Raw genomic sequence first — 18804 nt, forward strand, 5'->3', positions numbered from 1 at the left:
GCTGGAGAGGCTGCAGTTCTGACGCTTGTCCCACCGGTGTGTGACGGCCCTGCTCCTGCCACCCGGTGCCCGAGCACAACCCCCGCGAGATAGCAGAGCGGCGGGGAAGAGCTGCAGCTCCCGAGCGCACTCGAGCCGTGAGCGCCACCTAGTGCCGACGGCGCTGCGAGGAGCCGGACGGCAGCTCCAGTGGTTCAATACAGATCTCAGCTTTTTATGTAATGCGACCATATGTTGATGGATTTTGTTTTATACTTATTTTTAACATTTAAATTGCTCCGTATTCTTAACCGATCCATTTGCTCTGATCACAGCCATCAGGATCCTCATCACACGCCTGTCGACTGTTGTATGCGTGGTCTGCCAGTGGCACACTGAAAACACCGAGTTGTATATTGTGAACAACAAAGAGAAATATTTTGCCAATTCCGTATTTTTAAATTAACAGCATTAACCCCCGAATTTTCTTTTAAACACAAGGGAATTTTAAATGGAGACACATATAAAGAACTACTAAAAGACTTCTAAACGGGGAACCTTCCAATTACATAGAACAGAAGGAGATAAGGAAGTTTCTCAGTGGTTCTGCGAGAGCTTTAAAGACAACACAGAGTTCAAATTAGAAGCACACTCATACTGCTACCTACAAATGCCACTGCACCAGGATACTTAAGAAAATTCTAACCCCCAAATCTCTCTGAAAATAAAACCATGCCACAAAGCCTTTGAGAGCAATTTTTATTAGGGTAGCAGAATGGAATTGCAGAAAGCCTATACCAGTACTCCTGGGTGTAGTTTCACCAGTACGTTGTTTTTATTTTGGGTATTAAACTGCACGTTTAGAGTTCAGCATGGCTTAGGGAACCGGAGAGAACAAGAACTTGATTTCCTGAGTTAACATAGGACTTGGTACTTGATTTTTTTTTTTTTCTCCTCAGACTTCACCTGTACAGTACAGTATTTATCTCTGTCTTTTCTCAGAAGGCTGCCTACAAACAAAAGCCATCACTTAGGTTACACATCTTGTAATTTTAGAAATTGAACTATGAAGAACACACCAAGAGAACTGATAGCAACATCTGTCTTCTATGTGACCTTTGCAGATGAAATTGGAACAGCTGGAATAGCACTGCCATGGGCTTGTATGAACAGACTGGAGTTCCTTAAATGACACAGCCCTTCCAGTTCCCTTTCAACAGCATCCAAGTCACACCAATTCAGACAAATGCAGTCTTTGTCCTGAGAGGCTTACAACCAGAGGGTATACTATTTAGTAGTAATGAGGGCAGTAAACTAGTGCTACGGTTTTGTTTTAAATAAAATTTAGAGAATGGCAAGTTCCCATGCCAAAAGACATGATCAAAAGACAGTGACTCATGTGATGCAGAAGTTACACACTTCAGTTTGACAGATAATTTGGCATTATTTTATTATGAATCCGAGTGAGCGTGAATGAAACAAAATCAGTACCAACTTTCTGCAAATGAAGACACAAAGATGTGAAAATTTGGTAACAGGCAGTGCTCTCACAAGCCTGAAAACACTTAGGAAATGCAAGTTTCCGTAAATAAGGTGAATGTGGTTTAGCTTTATATACCTGCCAAAGAATCTGTCTAAGAACACTTAAACATAAAATTTCTTAGCTCCCTAACTTATAAAAAAATTTCCTTTCAACAGAGGTGAGGTACTGGGCTGTCATTGTTTACACTAAATCAGAAATGAAAGCCAGATGTGACGGATGAATGAAGAAATAGCAAATACACAAGACATTAAAACCAAGAGAAACCTACTGCTTGACACACTAGTTCTGAAAGGTTGCAAAGGCAGAGGCTGTATTAAAACTGAATTCAGGAGTACAGACAACCATCTGGGTGCGAGGGATTTTCTAACTTGGCTTCCTGGACATCAAAGTGATATGTGCTCCCAGATACCTATGGATTTCTGGAGATAAGTGTTTGCTCAGTAACATACCCAAGTTCAACAGGCAGGGAAGAGGCGGCAGTTTGACTGTATGGCAGTTTGACTGGAGCTTATGATTGCACTTTACACTGGGGAAAAAAAAGACAGGCAGTCAGGAGAAAAGCAACAGACACAGTAAAGGATGCTCAATTCTGAACAGAAAGGGCTTCCTTCAGCATGCGTAGGTGTGCCCTGGAGCAACGGGAAAAGAGCTCTGCCTGATTAAGTTAGAATGATACTTGAAGTACTCATTAAATCATCTAACCCATGTGTTTTTAACACAGGAACAGTAGCAGCGAAGGGCACTCCATTACAGCTTATTGCTTAATCCTATTCTCACAACATTTTCAGTAAGAACTGTACAGCAATTGGGCTGGGAAGAGGCACAAGTGCCATCCCATAAAACACAGATGTTTGTTATACATTCTGATGGAAAAAATGTTCTAAGACTACTAGCAGTGCTGTCAGATTTAGCATCTGAATTAAAAATTAACATTTCCAATATACCAATTTTTAACTCAAAAAGCAGTTTATCACTTTGGTACCTCTTGGTCCCCAGTTTCTGAAACACTGAATGGCTGCAATGTTGTTCTGTGCACGTTTCCCTAGTTACTCTGCACAGCTACTAGAAATAGAAGTGAAAGGAGTTTGTAATCACATTCCACTACTCATCTGCTGCAGAATTTTTTTTCCAGTTTTCCAAAAGCAGGACATAAGCCACATTTTAATTCAATGACGCACACAAAAACTTGAGTTTGCCCGTTTAATAAACATTTTGTGGTAACATCAGCCAGATTTACATAAGACCTGGACATTATTTGTGATTGTTTTTGTGAGGTTTGTTTGATTTTTGTTTATTATGTTACAAACTGAAGGGGAACTTGCAACAAGTCCCACAAAGCACAGTGCAACATTTAAGAAGAAAAGTAAACAAAACTGCCAAACACTCAATCATTTTCTGCCAGAACTGGGATATTTTTTCTAAGACATCAGTTTGGGGAGGGGGATAAAGTTCAGCGAAGAATTAAATGAACTCAAGATAGTGGGAACTGCAAGGAAAAATAAGAAATGACAGCCACAACCTTTTCAATTTAAGGGCAGAATATAAGTCTAAGATATTTTTGATAAATTCTGACAAGAAAAAGAAAACAGCATACTTTAAAGTATATTGAAGCAGTGATTTTTAAACAAAGAAAGCAGAACTAGAACATCTTAAATTTTAATCCTTTCTTTACAGGTTACCTAGCCCACTTTTGATTAAGAAAACTGTAGAAAGTTAGTAACAGCCACAAGTTAACACCGAAAGGTGGCACTTGTCAATTTTCCATAGAGTCCTGCTTTACGGGGTGTCTCAAATGCACTGCTCCGATCTTCTATCATACGTTGCTGACATCAACTGTGTCAGATTTTAGTCCACTGGTCGCTTTTCACCATATTTCTTTGTAAACTCTTCAGCGTTCTTACAGAATTTTTTACGGTCCTTAGAGTATTCTTCAGCTAGGTCAGCCCGAAGGGGATGCTCGGGCTGTGGATCATTCACCAGTGCTATGAGGGACTGGATTACTGTCAAAAGAAGTATAAATACTGTCAGAGACTAAGATGGTTAATTTCTAAAAGTCAAAATGTAAGCAAAATTCCCCAGTAAGAAAAGAGCTTTAACTGCATTTAAATACACCCCCATAAATCTAGGGTCTTTTCAAAAAGCAGAGCATGAATAAGCTATAGCAATATGCCAAGATTCAGTTCAATGACTCTGAATGAACACCAGAAAAATCGGTATTTGTAAACAAAATCAACTTGAATAGACCAAAACACACTACAAATTATTTCCCGTGTAACTGGCATCCTAGCTGAAAAGCTCTCCTATGGCTAAGGAAGAAACAATGTTTCACAGACAAGTTGGTCTAAAAGGGGCTGGGTAAAGATGGAATTTCCATCATAATTTTTTCCCCCGAGACCTGTCACAATAATGCAGTTGTACCTGGGCCTGCTTGTGGGAACCATTTTTTCAGCTTTATTTTTCTGACCTCCCCTATGAACAGCAGACAAATTTTCCCTTTAGACTAAACTGCCAAATACATCTACTAGTAGAAATACACTGGGAAAACAAACAGAAAAGGACTGCAAGATGCTTTTCACCACACCGTTTACAGCCATCTCATCAACATTCCCCTATTGCTTCAAAGGAAATGTCATTCTTAAAATAACTGAACTGTACTTGACATTTGTGCAGTGAGCCTCCCATACCACAGTGCCATTTATTGTTACATTTTCCTCATATGCATTCTCACGTCCATTTAGAGCAAGACAGGTCACACCAGTCAGGAGGTCTCATACCCATCCACCAAAAGGTGTATGTGTAACTGGGCAAGGCTGCGGAACGCAGGGACACAGAAAGAGCATTTCGCTGTATGACAGTATCAGTAATACTCTGTCTGAGTAACATACCTCAGGAGTATTTTAAAGCAAGTGTAACAAAACTCTGCTACCTTCATGCATTGCACACTATTCAGCTGCCGCCTCCTGAACTCCCTGGAACACCAACACTAAACCGCCCAGCAGCAGGAGTTCCACAACTCGGCTGCATGTTGGACAAAGTCACTTGTTCGTTCTCAAACTGCCACTCAGTAGTTCAATGGGATTCTCCCTAGTTTTGCAATGTTAGTTCTTACAATACTTATCACTCCATTAGATGCTAGAATACCAGTCTTTTCCTGCTCACACTTTTCCACCCTTACCTGATAGGAATGGGGAACACAGAACAAATACTCAAAATTCAGAGGATTACTGCTCTCACTATTTTGCTAAACGAGGACATTTCCTACTGCAAATCAGAGTTTAAACCGCAACAGATTTGCAAGGAATGTAGAATTGTTATTCTGTTACTTCACAGTAACTCAACAATCCTGGACTTACGACAACTGTCATCATATTAAAGACTGCTTATGAAGGCAGCATCAGTGCTGCCTGTGACAGTCCCTTTTCACCCAGTAAAACACGCTAAAACACTACACAGAAAGCATCACTGTCTTATTAAGGTTTTTAAACACAAGCTGGAAAAAATTAGGATCATCCTAACAGGAGTTGCCTCAATACCCTAGCGTTTTAAAACGATACTGTTGCAACAGTCTGTTTTAACATTAAGCATAAATTAGGAAAAAGTACAGCAGTACGATCCACATTTAGTAAGTGAAAGGTGAGTTAATAATTTTTGCTAAATGTAATCTCCCCCACTTTCCTGACACCTGACTGATCAAAGCCAATCACTTTGATGCTGTACTAATAATGTTGCATTATTCCCTTGCAAAAGGCCCAAGCAGCAAAGAGAGTGGTTTATTTTTCAGCGCAGAAGAGCTCTGGAGAAAAAGAAATCTACACTTAAACAGGGCCATAATTACACTGTTGCAGGTTCATGCAATGATGTAGTAACAACAGACACCAGCGCTAAAAAAACTTCTTGAAGAAAGGCTTAAAAGACAAGACCACAGAACAGCAGGAACTGAGAGATCTGCAGTATTTTGGTACCCAGGGTTTGTTCCAAAATCTGATTTTAGCATAGTTGTTACTCACTGTCTCAGATAAAGAGGGGATTGCTACTTCTCAGGGAGACGCTACTTCCTGCATGAAAACAATTGCTTCAATAGCTCCAACTGACACCAACTTGCATTTCAAGCTAGGTAGAGACATGTCATTCCTTTACTTAACTAGAAAAGGCTCGTAAGATTAAGCCAGCTGCTAAGCTGTTAACAGAAACCCTCTACACATTGTTTCCATTTCACCTCTCCCAAGCATCTTTGTCCCTGATAATCTGGGATAGATCAACAACAAATCATAAGATCTTTGTTGAGCTATTGAACAGGTTCTTTTTGCTGCCACCTCTACTTTCCCCAACATTCAACTGCATGATTTTTCTGAAACTACTACAGGAATTTTCCTGTTTTATCTCTGGGGCAAGATCATGCAAACTGTAAGTAGTTTTGGTAGCATACAGAAGTACACTGACCTTGAGTGCAGCGCTGTTTACTATCAGGAACACAGCTCAAGTGAAAAAAACTTAGAGGAGTTCGGAAGAAGAAATACTTCCTCCTACAGAGCAAGACACTTCAGTGCCACTGAAGCTCTTGCACTGAACTGAACTGCTCCTCAAAATCTGAATCAGAATTATGAAAAAATACACAGTTTTTGCAAGGAAACAAAATTTTGCTCTTTCTGTATGTGCAATAATATATGCTTAATATCAAACTAATCATTATTAATCATTACTGTCAGAAAACACGAAATTCTCACCCCAACAGCTAATAGAAGCAACAACAACAATAAAAGCCAGCTCAGATCACACTCTGCCACAGAGCCTGATGAAACTTTTTTCCTTAAAATATTTAAATTCTTATCCAAAGACACCTACGCAGTAAGCCTCACAGCAGTAATCTTTTTGGAACTAAGAGTTAATTTGTTACAATTTCAGGTTTTGTTTATGACTCCCTAGATATTTCAAACCATATGTTCAAACCACCAAACCACATGGCAGAGACTATACAATACGCAAAGCCCTGAGGACTTAGACCCTGTTCTTTCCAACATCCAGGAAGTACTGAACACCTCTGGATTATAAAGTCACTGTTTAAAAAGCAACGCAAACTACCACCAGAATTGTTAGGTATGTCGAGGACACTACCTGAATAAACTCTGCAGGCATGAAGAGTTTTGTGGTTTCCTGGAGGTGGAAATGCCACACGTCAGCATCATTACTTTACGTTCCAACAACAAAATGAGATTCCAAAAGAGTTGCACATTGTGCTTACAATGTGCAATTCATGACACAAACCTTATGACAACAAATGTAAGAGCAGTGACCAGCTGACAAGCTGAAACACTATTAGCTGTAAATTTAAACACAATACAAAGTTTCTTGGTATCCAGTTTTTTCTCCACATGGTGTCCTACCTTGGTCAGTTTTGGTTGCTGGCTTCCAGTTTTCAGCACTAATTACTGGCAGACAAACCTGCCCCTTTTCATCGATGTTAGGGTGATAGATCTTTGTTTTAAATGTAATCTTAGGAGGTTTGAATGGATATTCTGCCGGGAAGTTGATTTCGATTCTGAAGGCTCCTTTATCATATGGAGGATTGTCCTGCAACGAGAAGGCAGAATGTCAAGAATCTGGCATACTCTAGTGGATACAGTTAAGAAAAAGCATGCTCCTGACTTCGACCTATCAAACAACCTCTTTTAAAGGCACTTGCTTCCAACACACACTGCCATGGCTGTGCCAGGAACCATCTCAACCTATCTGGTAAGAGAGAGGCAATACCACCTCGACATTTGTATTCACCCCGGAAAAAGCAGATTACCGTTGTCCTCAGCGTGGCTGACGTTGCTACTGGTTAGAAAGCATCCAATCACATTTACTCCAGACTCGCTAATAAGTAGTTTTATTCCCAACTTTGTATTTCAAAAGATGTTGTAAGCCCTTTCCAAGATACCAACAGGACACCTGACAAGGGAAATTGGTTTCTCTAAACCTAGTTATTTTACATGTCTCACAACATGGTGGGACGAACAGCAAAGCAATTTGATTTGTCAGATTTCCCTACATGTTCCGAGAACGTTTTTGTGCTGACTACACAAAAATCTGCTGAGCATTCATTGGTACTAAAGATAGATGTTCTCATCAGCAGACGCAGTGAACATTCTGAATTTGTATGCAGTTTTAGCACCCACTCGTACCAGATCATTTTTGAAGGAGCACGATGAAAGAACCGTGAAGTAAGCAAAGTAGTTCTTCATGCTGAAACAGAAAAAGGTGCCCAGAGCCTCATTTAGAAAACCTGTTAGACTATTGATACTGCTTCAGATGCTAACTGCAGAAGAAAAACAAACCTTTGCTACATTTAAAGCTTATGAAAATGCCATTCTGCACTGAAAACAGTAACAATGGCAGGAAGCCTTTCCAAACACTCTGGGAACAAGAATCAAATGATGCGAGTTTCCAGTTGTAAACTATCATCACACACATTCTTCATTAGCAAACAGACTATTCCCTGCAATCAAACCCACTCCAGAAATTAAAAAAAAAGTTTACCAATATTTGGGGGTGGGGAGCGTTCTATGAAATAATTATTCAGCAGAAAACACTTAATTTTAGTTTCATCCATATGGAGAAATCTGGTTGTGCTGCACATTTCTAAGAAATACAGCACAATTTCTGCAGCCAAGGGGAAGTGTAACTGGAGTGGCTTTAAAAAAAAAAAAACCAATCACCTTTTACCCGAGCAACCCTAAAAGCTTTGGAAGTTTAACAAGTAACTTTTGGTGGTGGTGACAACTTAAGCAGTTAGCGCCCTCTCCTCCCACGGCTCACTTGTTCTTGCCTCCATCACATGCTGTAATTTCTGAGGATGTTCAGTGAACTGATATAGGAACTGACCTGCCTTAAAAATGTCAGTTTTCTGCTTGACTCTCAGTGAGAACAGTTCTTCACTACAAATCACCAATAAATTGAATGAAAACTGTATGTAAAGTTTTAAGAACTGTTTTAAATAGCCAAAGCCACAGAATATTCAAGCAATTGATTTCCAATAATTTGTTAGATTTATTTTGACACTGACAAGGGAGAGAAGCAGAATTATAGAAACTGACACACAAGTGACAAACAACTCACATGCACCGGGAATATTTTTGCTTTGCAAAAGTTTGTCTGTAACAAGCAATTTTGATTAAGTGAAATGAAATTCACGGTACAGCAACAGCATCTGTCACAAGAACAAAGAGCCTGGGGCAGATATTCTCGTTTCGATGTTTAAATCGAACAGATAGTGTACCTGTTCAACACACAGTACATAAACTACCTTATTTTACAATTTAGAACAGAAAGAGAAGTTGGCAAGCTATCTTCAATTTCCTTCTCAATTGAGCAAACACCCTTAAAAACTAACAGTTGTTCCCAAAACCAAAATACATTACATACAACAAAAACTTCTAAGCAGTTATCTTTCCCAGTAATTCTGTATGAACATTGCTAAAAATCTTGTTGATTTTTAAAAAAAATCTAGTAAGGAATAAACAAAATATTTAATACCTCAGGGTTTTTTCCTATGATGATGTAGGTTTTGTACTTTAAGCTTCATGTCATATATTACAAACTTCATTTGCTTCCCCCTCCCAGCACCTCTCCCAAGTAACCCAGGGCCACCACCAAGCCCAAAGCCATCGCCAGCCGCAGCCGTATGTTGGACCAGGCCTACGGTTATGGAGCATCCAGGTGGGCATCAGCCAGAGAACTCTACACCACCGTGCAATCACATACGGATTTTTCTTCAGAGTAGTTATGAGAAACAGCTACAAACATTATTAGACTTCGCTAAAACAAAACACAGAAGACACTATATAAAACAAGACAGGAAGGTTACACTATTTGCCCAAGATTACACAACATGTCTGAAGAGAAGAGACAAGAATTAAATCCAAGCCACACTTCACTGCCCAGAGCATGGTTAACATACTGTAGTACACACCTAGACTGTGTTTGTGCACAACTAGCTTTTGCACTAACCCCCAACTCTGAAATCCAGGTTTTATAATAGGGAAGGAGTTTCTTGTCAGGGTGCAAAAATTATCTAATGGTCACCAGCGGCACTACTGAATTGTGGATTTATGAGAAACAAATGATCCTCATTTTATTTTAAAGCTCATTAGAATAAGGAGCAGTCTATACTCACAGGAACAATAAGCCCTTGCCAGGTCAATAAATTAGCTTCATCAACCTGGATATTACGGAAGTTTTTCATTCCACATTTGCGGATTTCTTCAAGCTCCTGAAAAGAAAGCAAAGTGTACGTTAATAACAGTAATAGGCAAGATACTCATATCTATTTTTCAAAATGCTTAGAGATCAACGTGGGTTTCTTTAATGCTAAAGAAGCTTGAAGCTTTAGCAGTGGCCACCCACACAAATAAGATTTTGTACCTGTGAAAAGTAAAATTATCTAAGATGAGATTAAAAAAACCCCTCAATTTACTTTTTAATGCATCAGGAAAATACAAAGATGCCTTGTTATTAACATTGTTACAGACACAACGAAATAGAAGTATTAAAAAAATGCATTTTAGAATGTTTTATATGTCAAATGCAAATCAGTGTCTTCGGTAACAGACCATTTTAACTCTGAAGCACAGAAATAAAACGCAACTTAGGGCCTGCGTGAAGGAAAAATGGTGATTTGGAAGAATTATTTCATAACAGTTTTAAACACAAAATCACTGAACAGGCCGATTATTTCAACTGAAAACTAACAAACTGCTGCATGTTCATCTTTAATGCAAACACAGAAAAATACCTAAGCCAAACTAGCCTTATATAGACTAATAACTAAAGAAGCTTTATCTGCTTTGTACCTCAAAGTTAACAGTATGTATTAAGATATCTTGTTCAAGAGCGATACAGCTATAGAGAGGTATCTTCCTGTACCGGTCAGTCACCAGACGAGCCATTTTTGATCGGTTAGCGATCATCCTGGTAACACCAAAACAAGTATTAGGGCATTTTAATATTTAAAATTATGTATAAGCCCCAGTGTAGCAAGTGTTCCCTGGAATATTTCATAAGACCTAAAAAACACCTCAAAGTTCCACTTTCATTTCCCCCTTAATAGTTATAGCCCTTTGGTGTTGAATTCAGCACTTTATCTTAAAGGGAATTTAATTCAAAATCAAGCCATCCACAGTGAAATATAACACTTTCCCAGTGCTTTCAAAACTGAAGCACATGCCTGTGTGCCTACATAGGTTAGGAAAAATGTTGCTTATACAGCAACACTGGTGCGCTCCGCCAGCACACAGTCCTTCCCTGGGTCCTAGCGTATTTGCAAAACTAGACTGTATATTATTATGATAAAAATGCCAGCTACAAGCAAAGGCAGTACACCCTGAGACCCAAAAAAGATCAATTTTCCAGGTACAAGTCCTGTACTGCCCAAGGTTTGTCGTTTTTTTTCTAAACTACCTCTCTCTGTGTTCATCTTACATCAAACCTTTCTGCATCTGACTGGCAGATTTAATACTAGCAGTAATCTCTTGCATAAACTTAGTATCGTGATAAATCGCAAAACGAAAGAAAAAAGGACATTTCCAAATGCACATCAAACAAAAATCACATGACAGCCACATATCAGAAGATGAACATTTACATTCCCACCCGCTGTACCTACGAAAGCAAAAGCATCCTCAGAATGCAGAAGTTTAACCTTGAAGTTTTGGATATTGAAATGATGCCCAACGCAACGTTCATGACACTAAGCCGGACTATTTAGTCTAGACCTGTGGATTAATTCCCAGATTCCACTGCTGCTAGATTCACACAATATCACAGGCAGTTTGGGCATTTTTTTTTTTTTAAAAGCCTAAGAGGATTATCATATTTCCTTAAAGTAGGAAAACACATAAAACCCCCACAAAAAATAATCCCATGAAGCACATGTATAGGGATACAGAGCAAACCAAAATATTCAAAGAAAATAACATTTATTATTGCAGCTATAAGAGATCCTTTACGATCACTGAAACCGCAAATGCACACAGCCACCTTACAGCTGGCTCTGGGTGCTCAGCGCGAGTCTGAGTGACACCAGACTGACTCTCCCCTGACACAGGGAGGTCAGGAGAATAACTCGCTCAAGCATCGTTTTGAGTAGCTCACTCTCTACACCTACAGAGCTTTGAAGTCCCGGCAAACCACTGCTCCACACCATGTAAAAGGGGTAAATCCCTTTCCACAATAGGCGTAACACATCAAACATCGAGAACAAAATAAGCCAATTAACCAGCAGGCATTTAAACATGAATAAACGTGCATCACAAGTGCCTTCACTCTAAAACAGGGAAAGGAAACTGGGTTTAGACAATTTTCTAGTTACTATATTAAAAACATTATACATAGGACAGAAATCTCCCCCGTAGTGTCCCAGCAGGAGCGCAGCTTCCATGCAGAAGCTTTTATCACAGGTTCAGCTGATGGAGTTACACTGCTGCTGGCCCAGAGAGCAACTGTCCAGACACAGAAAGAGGGAGGACCAGGACTCTGTAATTCAGGTATGTTATTAAGCTAATAAAACAAATTAGAAAAGCATGGCTTCACATTATTGGAAAGTTAAACACACATATTTTATAATTAGATTTAGGTTAAGAAATTGGATGCTGAAAGAAATGTAAGAATCCGGTACACAAATCGGTACAAATTTGTAAAACTTTGTATGAAAGCAAATTTTAAAACAAATAGGCAAACCGCTCCCTATTTTCCCTCAAGTCCAGTGCATGAGAGAGGGAATCAAACAGCCTAGAAGCCACTAAACAACTCACCGAAAATGATTCGGGACATCTTCCTCTTTAACCTGACTCCCAAAGCCTTTGCAGGATTCACTTTCAAAAGCAAAGAAGCGGTAAGTTACTACAGTGTATCAGGGCTATATCCTGTGCTCCTGCTGCTGCCCCCGCTCCTGCGCCAGTCACTGACAGCCCGAGAAGGGGATAGATGGGGACAAACCAGGCAATCCTTTCCCTCACACGCAGGCAGGGCTGCCAAAGTCATGGAGAATCGAGCCCACCTTAGCAGAGGACTTGCCTGAACTACGTGCATAAGAAAATAATTTCTCTTATGCTAGAAGTATTTAAGGTTTCCTATGTCACTCCAAATTAATCAATCCCTTATTTGGAAAACTTATTTCTAAATAGCTTTTTTTCCCATGCTACTATCCCCACAAATGCAACGTGATACTACACGCTCAAGTCATTTTTTGAGTCTACTGCACCACCAGTGGTGAGAGATTCACCACTCACAATTTAAGGCTGTGAGGGGGGGCTGTTTTGGCTTTTTCCCTGACAACTGCCAGATCTCACAATACAGCTCTGACTGCCTCAGAGCTAGAGGCAGACACAACTACCGCACAAATGTACTGCTAACAAAGTGAATAAGCTGTACTTTTAAATAGCACAGATTAGAAGTTTATACTGCATTTGACATGGGCCTGAGCAACTCCAGAGGGACAAAAATTACTTTATGAGGTAAAAGGATATAGTCCAGGTATTTTAAAATAATACTTGAGTCTAGGCAGACAGTAAATAGATTAATTCCTTCTCTTGTCCTCCACCCCTTAATCTTGCCAAGTAACATAATTATAAGGAGCACAGCAGGAGTGTAACTAAAGGTTAGAGGATGGCAGCAAGAACTTCTATTAGCCTTCATTCCCCACTCTGTTATCAACCTTGCACGTGAGCTTGCTGCATTGTTTTCTCATTTGTAAAACAGAAATGTCTTATTTTCAGGGGGCTTTCTTGAGATGGGTGGTTTGTAGTTTGGGTATGTTCGGAGAAAGTTACACACAGCACATGAAATGGAGAAAACATTGTTTCAGAGGTGATACCTGATCTTGAGGTATAATGCTGAAGTTGTCATAAAAGTACATGCTACCTCTCATATATAATCAATAAGGATTTCATTTTTTTCATTATTGTGCTGTCCAAAGCAAAGATTAAATGTCTGAAGTTAAAGAGAAAAGTGTCATCAGCTTAAAGCGCAGTTATGTCTTTTAAAAACCCTGCAACTGTTTTGCCCTTGGATCTTTCAAGTTTTGTGACTTCTCTAAAAATCCAGGCCAGTGAAGACAAATGCTTGTAGGAGTACAATCCAAGAATAGGAGAGTAAAGGTAAGCATTCACACTAACTACAGTAAGTTCTGCGCTGAGCCCAAAATGCTATTAAATGCACAAAGAAAAACAAAAGCCTACTGAAATAACTCCAAACCATGATTCCCTACTGTTTACAATTTATGTTTGCTTGCTAATATATATGGTCTCTAAAAGAAGCATGACACAGTTAAACAGACTCCAAGACACTGATAAGAAACTGGCCAGTTTTACTTTCTGAATTTCATACAGTACAGAGAATCATTAAAACACCTTACAAAATAATTTTACCAAAAAACCCAGAAAACCAACCAAAAGCGCAGATTCTAGCTCTGTAAGAACTAATAATAAAGTTTCCTCTGCAACGTTCTAATCCTGTATACTCACATGTCTTTTATACACTGAATAACTGTACTTTTTGGCAAAGTGTTTTCATTTGATTAAAAATTATTTTGTCAATTCTCAGTTTGAAAAAGGGAAAACTTGCTTCTGCGCAAGGACAACCACACATCGCTCAAAACCCTATTTCCCCTGTTACTGAGAACCAGTGTTTGGATCAATTTAGAATTGTTTTTCAAGTATCAAAGTTGTTTAAAACCCCTTTATTTGGAAGGGCTATGGCGTTTACAGGCACATGGTGGATTGAAGGCCATCAATAGCAGGTACCTGGGTGTGGCCTTGTGTTTGTATTTTATCTTGGAGTTCAACAGTTGCATAAATGTTTGACTATGCAATTATGGAAGCAGAGTAAAAACAGTAAGATAAAATAATTGTCTACGTACCTCACTTCAGAAGTGAAGCGTTGTTTACTTTTTAACTCTATTTTCAATTTTTAATACTAAAGATACTTCTGAACTCCTAAAAACCGGGAAACAAAAGCACCGATGTTACAGACACCTTCGCTCAACCATAACCCGAGATTGGCAGGGAAGGGAGCAGCTCCAAGTGCATCTCAGTACCACACTTACTACACCACCAAGTAAGTACTATGACTATCCAGCATGGAAATAGCCTTCCCTTTGCGACTACCCACCACCTCTCCACACAGCACTTAGCTACAGATCGCTACATGGAGAGCGGCTTGTTTTACATTAGTGGGTGGCAACTGTGAAAAGCATTTCATTGAAATCCCTGGCATGTCTCTTGGAGATCTATGTTCCCAATCATACATGTTTGGAGACAGTTTGCTTTTTACAAGAAAGGGTCGTGAAGCAAAGTAGCTCCCTTAAAAGAGAAGCCCTAGATCCTTCCCTAAATATAATTACTCCCTATTTGTCTGTTTTTACCCTAAACCGTAAGAGATCATCCATAACAACATATCCTTGACAAAGACTTCTTTATTCCCACCTCTCACATTTCAGGAGGAGTCAAGATCTGACAACTGTGGCTCTTTGAAGAGGTGTAATGGTGGCTCATAGATCAAAACTCCATCTCAGATGTCACTGGAAAATGATTCATTAACTATGTTCATTTCACATTTTTGCTAACTTAGGTGTGCTCCTGGGAAGGGCACACCTCCACTGACTTTTTTTTGTAACTCAGCAGAGAAAACTTCAGTTAAGACTATTTGATGGTATAAAGCTCTGCAAAAACAGGCCGTAAATAAGGTCTTTGGCCCGGGAAACGTGATTTGCTCAAACAAACCCTGAGATAACAAGGCTTGTTATAACTTGACTTCATATTTAAAATTGAACTGTGCAAGTACAATGGCAAAATTGGTAATATTTCTTTCACAAGGAGTTTTGCCAACAGGAGATACAAATGGCTTCCACAATCTGGAAAGGACCCCCATCTCCACCTGGAAGGTGGAACTATGCCCTCAGTTTTCTATGAGCAGAGAGTGTGTTATTATGAACTTACTACATCCAGTCTCTTTAAGCCATTGTGATTAATATGAGTAACTATGACACATGACAGGAGTCCAGAAAAAATGCAGTACTGCAAAATGTTGGCAAGACCTTAAGGAAATGGGAATTGCTTTATTTTATGTGACCTATAAAAGGTTCAAAGTTTATTCTCACTTACCGAAGACAAACTCTCTATGTAGCTCAACAAAAACACAGTTAATGCTTTTCCTAAATTATTTTAAACGTAACTGAGCGACACACTGAAAAACTCTATTTCCTTTAGTTATCATCACTCACCACTCTACAATGCTGAGAAAAGACACACCACCGACTCTTCCATATTAGACTTTTTAAAGTGGATCTGTGAATCTGGAACTTAAACAATGATATTAGGCTGATACACACGCAAGTTTGGACCTTCAAAACATCATGCTGCAGCAATCCAGATTACATCATCTGTACAAGAGCCCTACCTTGTTCCTACCAAGATGAATGGCAAAACTCAAAGCCGTTTTGGCTGACCTGACTCTCCGAAAGGCATGACGACAGCTGCTTATTTAACAGCCTTTACAAGTGGTGTGGTACAGCACCTCACAGCTCCTGGACTGGCATAAAAACCACACGCAACATGCGCAATCCACAAATGTCTGGCAATAAAAACTGAAAGCAAAAATATAAGAGGGAAGTTATCAATGTCTCCTTCCTTCCTATACCACTCCCTCCGAGAAGCAACGGCCACACCATTTTTCTAGAAAAGAAGGTCACATTGTCAAGCCCATTTTTATGGCATTTTAGTGAAAGATTAAAGTACTAACTAATGCTTAGAAGTGCAGTGGAACTGGGGGGGGTGGGGGGGGTGGAGGCTGAGAAGCAAGAGGCACTGCAGATATTAAGAACAATTTTTCGTGCCCTTCAATTTTTTATGTTCTATTTTACATTTAAAAAAGAAGAAATAATTGGATTTTTTTTCCACCATAGCAGTAGTGATGTGCTTTTGAACAATACATTTTTTTTCAGAATAGGGAAAAAAAGATGCCTTACAAAATACAAAATTAAGATGGTTGTTTACTATCTGAAACTAAGGGGAACCTTATAAAGCAACAGACATACTGATCATGACAGTAACGCTGTCACAAAACTTAACAGCTATCGAAAAATTAAACAAGAGAAGTTAATGCCATCACATCAGGATCCCTAAGGACAATTAAAGGTTTATGCCTACTGATTTAAAATATGAGTGACACTGCACACAATATATCTATTATTAAATTTTTAATCACTCCTCAGCACATTTAAAATAACAGAACTAGCCTTATGAAAGCACTGCTGAGCTATTGGTTTCTTCAAAGATAACCAAGTTATAATGGTTAATTATGTACCTACACAGTTAAGGAAATGCAACTTCAAAACCTGCCATCTACATGTCCTAGCAAAATCCCAGCCCTACTAGGGGTACACAACCTCGAAACCAGCTGTAAAATGGCATTAAAGATTAAGTTTAACAGAATCGGCCATGTATCTGTCAGATCTTAGAGCACAGTTATGTTGCACCCCACAGGAACAGGTTTTTTAATAAGGCTGAAGCACCGCCTGACAGTTACAGGGTCTCTGCCCGGTGTTCTACAGGACCAGCCTGTCAAGTTCATTGTTGTATGTCACAGTCACTCTGCACGCAGACACCGTAGGGCATCGCCATAGCATTCCGCAGATGGCTAAATCTTACACCACTGTGTATGCACGTCCCCGGCAACCCCACTGCATACGCTCTGTGATGTTAATTAGCAACAACATACAACACATACAATAAACTTGCACGCTTCGGGGGCAACGGATACCATTTTCTTTCCAAGTACCACCTTACTCCTGAAGCAAAACGAAGCGGAACATAATCCCCAGCAACATTTTACAATAAACTACACTTGCACTTGGTTACAATCCCGCTGAGGCCGAGTTTACAAGCACGATCCGCGCTGGAAAACAAACACAGCCAGGACAAACCACCACCGCGTCCGCAGCGAGCAGGGAAACTTCTGAACCCGGGTCCATATTTCAGCGCGATAAAGCCCGTAACCGGCGCAGGGACGAGGCTGCTCCCGAAACAACGACACCGGAGGATTTCTCTGCCAGGCGGGTGGGGAAGGCTCCCCGGCGGGCTGGGCGCGGGGGGAGGCGGCAGCCCCGCCGCAGGCAGCGGGGGGGGGGGGGGAGGGAGGGCGCACCCACCGCCCGGCCGGGCCCTCCCCGCGGGCAGGGCCGGGGCCGCACGGCTGCGGGACGACCCCCCGAGCGCCCCGGGGACCGGACCGGCGCCGGGCGGGGGTCCGAGGCGTCCCGGCAGCGGCGCTTCCTTCCCCCCCGGCCCTTCCTCTTTGCTTAGTCACCGCGGGAGCCCCCCCGAAGGAGCGGCCCGGGGCGGCCCGGCGGCGCCCGCCGAGCGCGCTCGCCCAGCCCCGGGCGGCGGCCAGGGGCCGCGGGGCGGCTGCCGGGGCGCGGGGCGGCGGCGGGGGAGGCAGCCAGGCCCCTCACGGCCGCGGCCTAAGTGCCGGCTGCTCCCGTTCCGGCCGCCCCGACCCGAAGCGCCGCCGAGGGGACGGGAGGAAGCCGCCCCACCGTGCCGCGGCAGGGGAGGCGGCCCCTTGCCCCCGGAGGGGCGCCGGGGCAGAGGAGGGTGCCCGCCACCGCCCGCCCGCCGGCCCTTCCCGGCGCGGCGCTGCCTGTTACCTTCATCAGCCTCCTGCTGGCCGCCATCTTGGCTCTGCTGCTGCCGGCCCACAATGCATGGCGGCGGCGGGCAGGGCGCTAAAGCCCTGCGCTTCCTGAGGCGGCGGGCGGGGCTGTGGCGCGGCTCAAGCTCCGCTCCTCGCCGGCCCGCGTCCCCCGCGCCCGACGGAGGGAGACCTGCGGCCCGCCGGGACCGGCGGGCCGCAGGTCTCCCTCCGTCGGGCGCGGGGGACGCGGGCCGGCCCCGCCGCGCAGCCCTGAGGCGGGCCGGGGCCTCCCGTAGCGCCCGCTGCCCGGGGCCCTGCCCTCCCTCCAGCGCTCGGCGGTGGGTTTCGCCCGCGTGTGTTTGTTACCGGCCCGTCAGCGCTTTTCAGGTGGCGGTGCGGGGCTCGCATGTACCGCGGGCGGCGGGGAGGAGGGACGGCAGGGCTCCCGGGCAGCCGCGGGACCCGCCTGTACTATAATGCCACCAGGCTCTGTCGCCAGACACCTGGCTTGCTCCCTCAGGCATTGACCCAGGGCACTCGGGAATTACTCCGGGATCTGCCCTGCCGGGGCCTTATTCCCCATCCCCCCATCAGTGTCCTCGCTTGATGAGACC

General features: G+C 42.2%; 1 protein-coding gene and 1 long non-coding RNA gene across 5 annotated transcripts; one reads left to right on the forward strand and one right to left on the reverse strand.

Moving 5' to 3' along the window:
* Positions 1–2708: 2708 nt before the first annotated feature.
* On the reverse strand, positions 2709–18332 carry UBE2L3 (ubiquitin conjugating enzyme E2 L3). 4 transcript variants are annotated; one of them, XM_040603467.1, is made up of 6 exons: positions 17481–17504; positions 12313–12372; positions 10354–10471; positions 9678–9773; positions 6904–7090; positions 2709–3522 (listed from the first exon to the last, which is right to left on the reverse strand). In XM_040603467.1, exons 3-6 carry the CDS (start codon positions 10468–10470, stop codon positions 3368–3370), a joined length of 555 nt encoding a protein of 184 aa, XP_040459401.1. In that variant the 5' UTR covers position 10471; positions 12313–12372; positions 17481–17504; the 3' UTR covers positions 2709–3367. The 4 variants fall into 4 exon arrangements, with proteins under 4 accessions (XP_040459401.1, XP_040459409.1, XP_040459428.1 ...); XM_040603475.1 differs by lacking the exon at positions 12313–12372 and having other exon boundaries at positions 17481–17832; XM_040603494.1 differs by lacking the exons at positions 10354–10471; positions 12313–12372; positions 17481–17504 and adding an exon at positions 18204–18332.
* LOC121092448 lies at positions 7097–17474 on the forward strand. The gene is made up of 4 exons (XR_005829287.1): positions 7097–9220; positions 11959–12045; positions 12260–14614; positions 14997–17474. It is a non-coding gene; the product is annotated as an uncharacterized LOC121092448 (long non-coding RNA).
* Positions 18333–18804: the final 472 nt, after the last annotated feature.

Source organism: Falco naumanni, chromosome 1, assembly GCF_017639655.2.
Source record: "Falco naumanni isolate bFalNau1 chromosome 1, bFalNau1.pat, whole genome shotgun sequence".
In the NCBI taxonomy this organism is placed as follows: Eukaryota; Metazoa; Chordata; class Aves; order Falconiformes; family Falconidae; genus Falco; species Falco naumanni.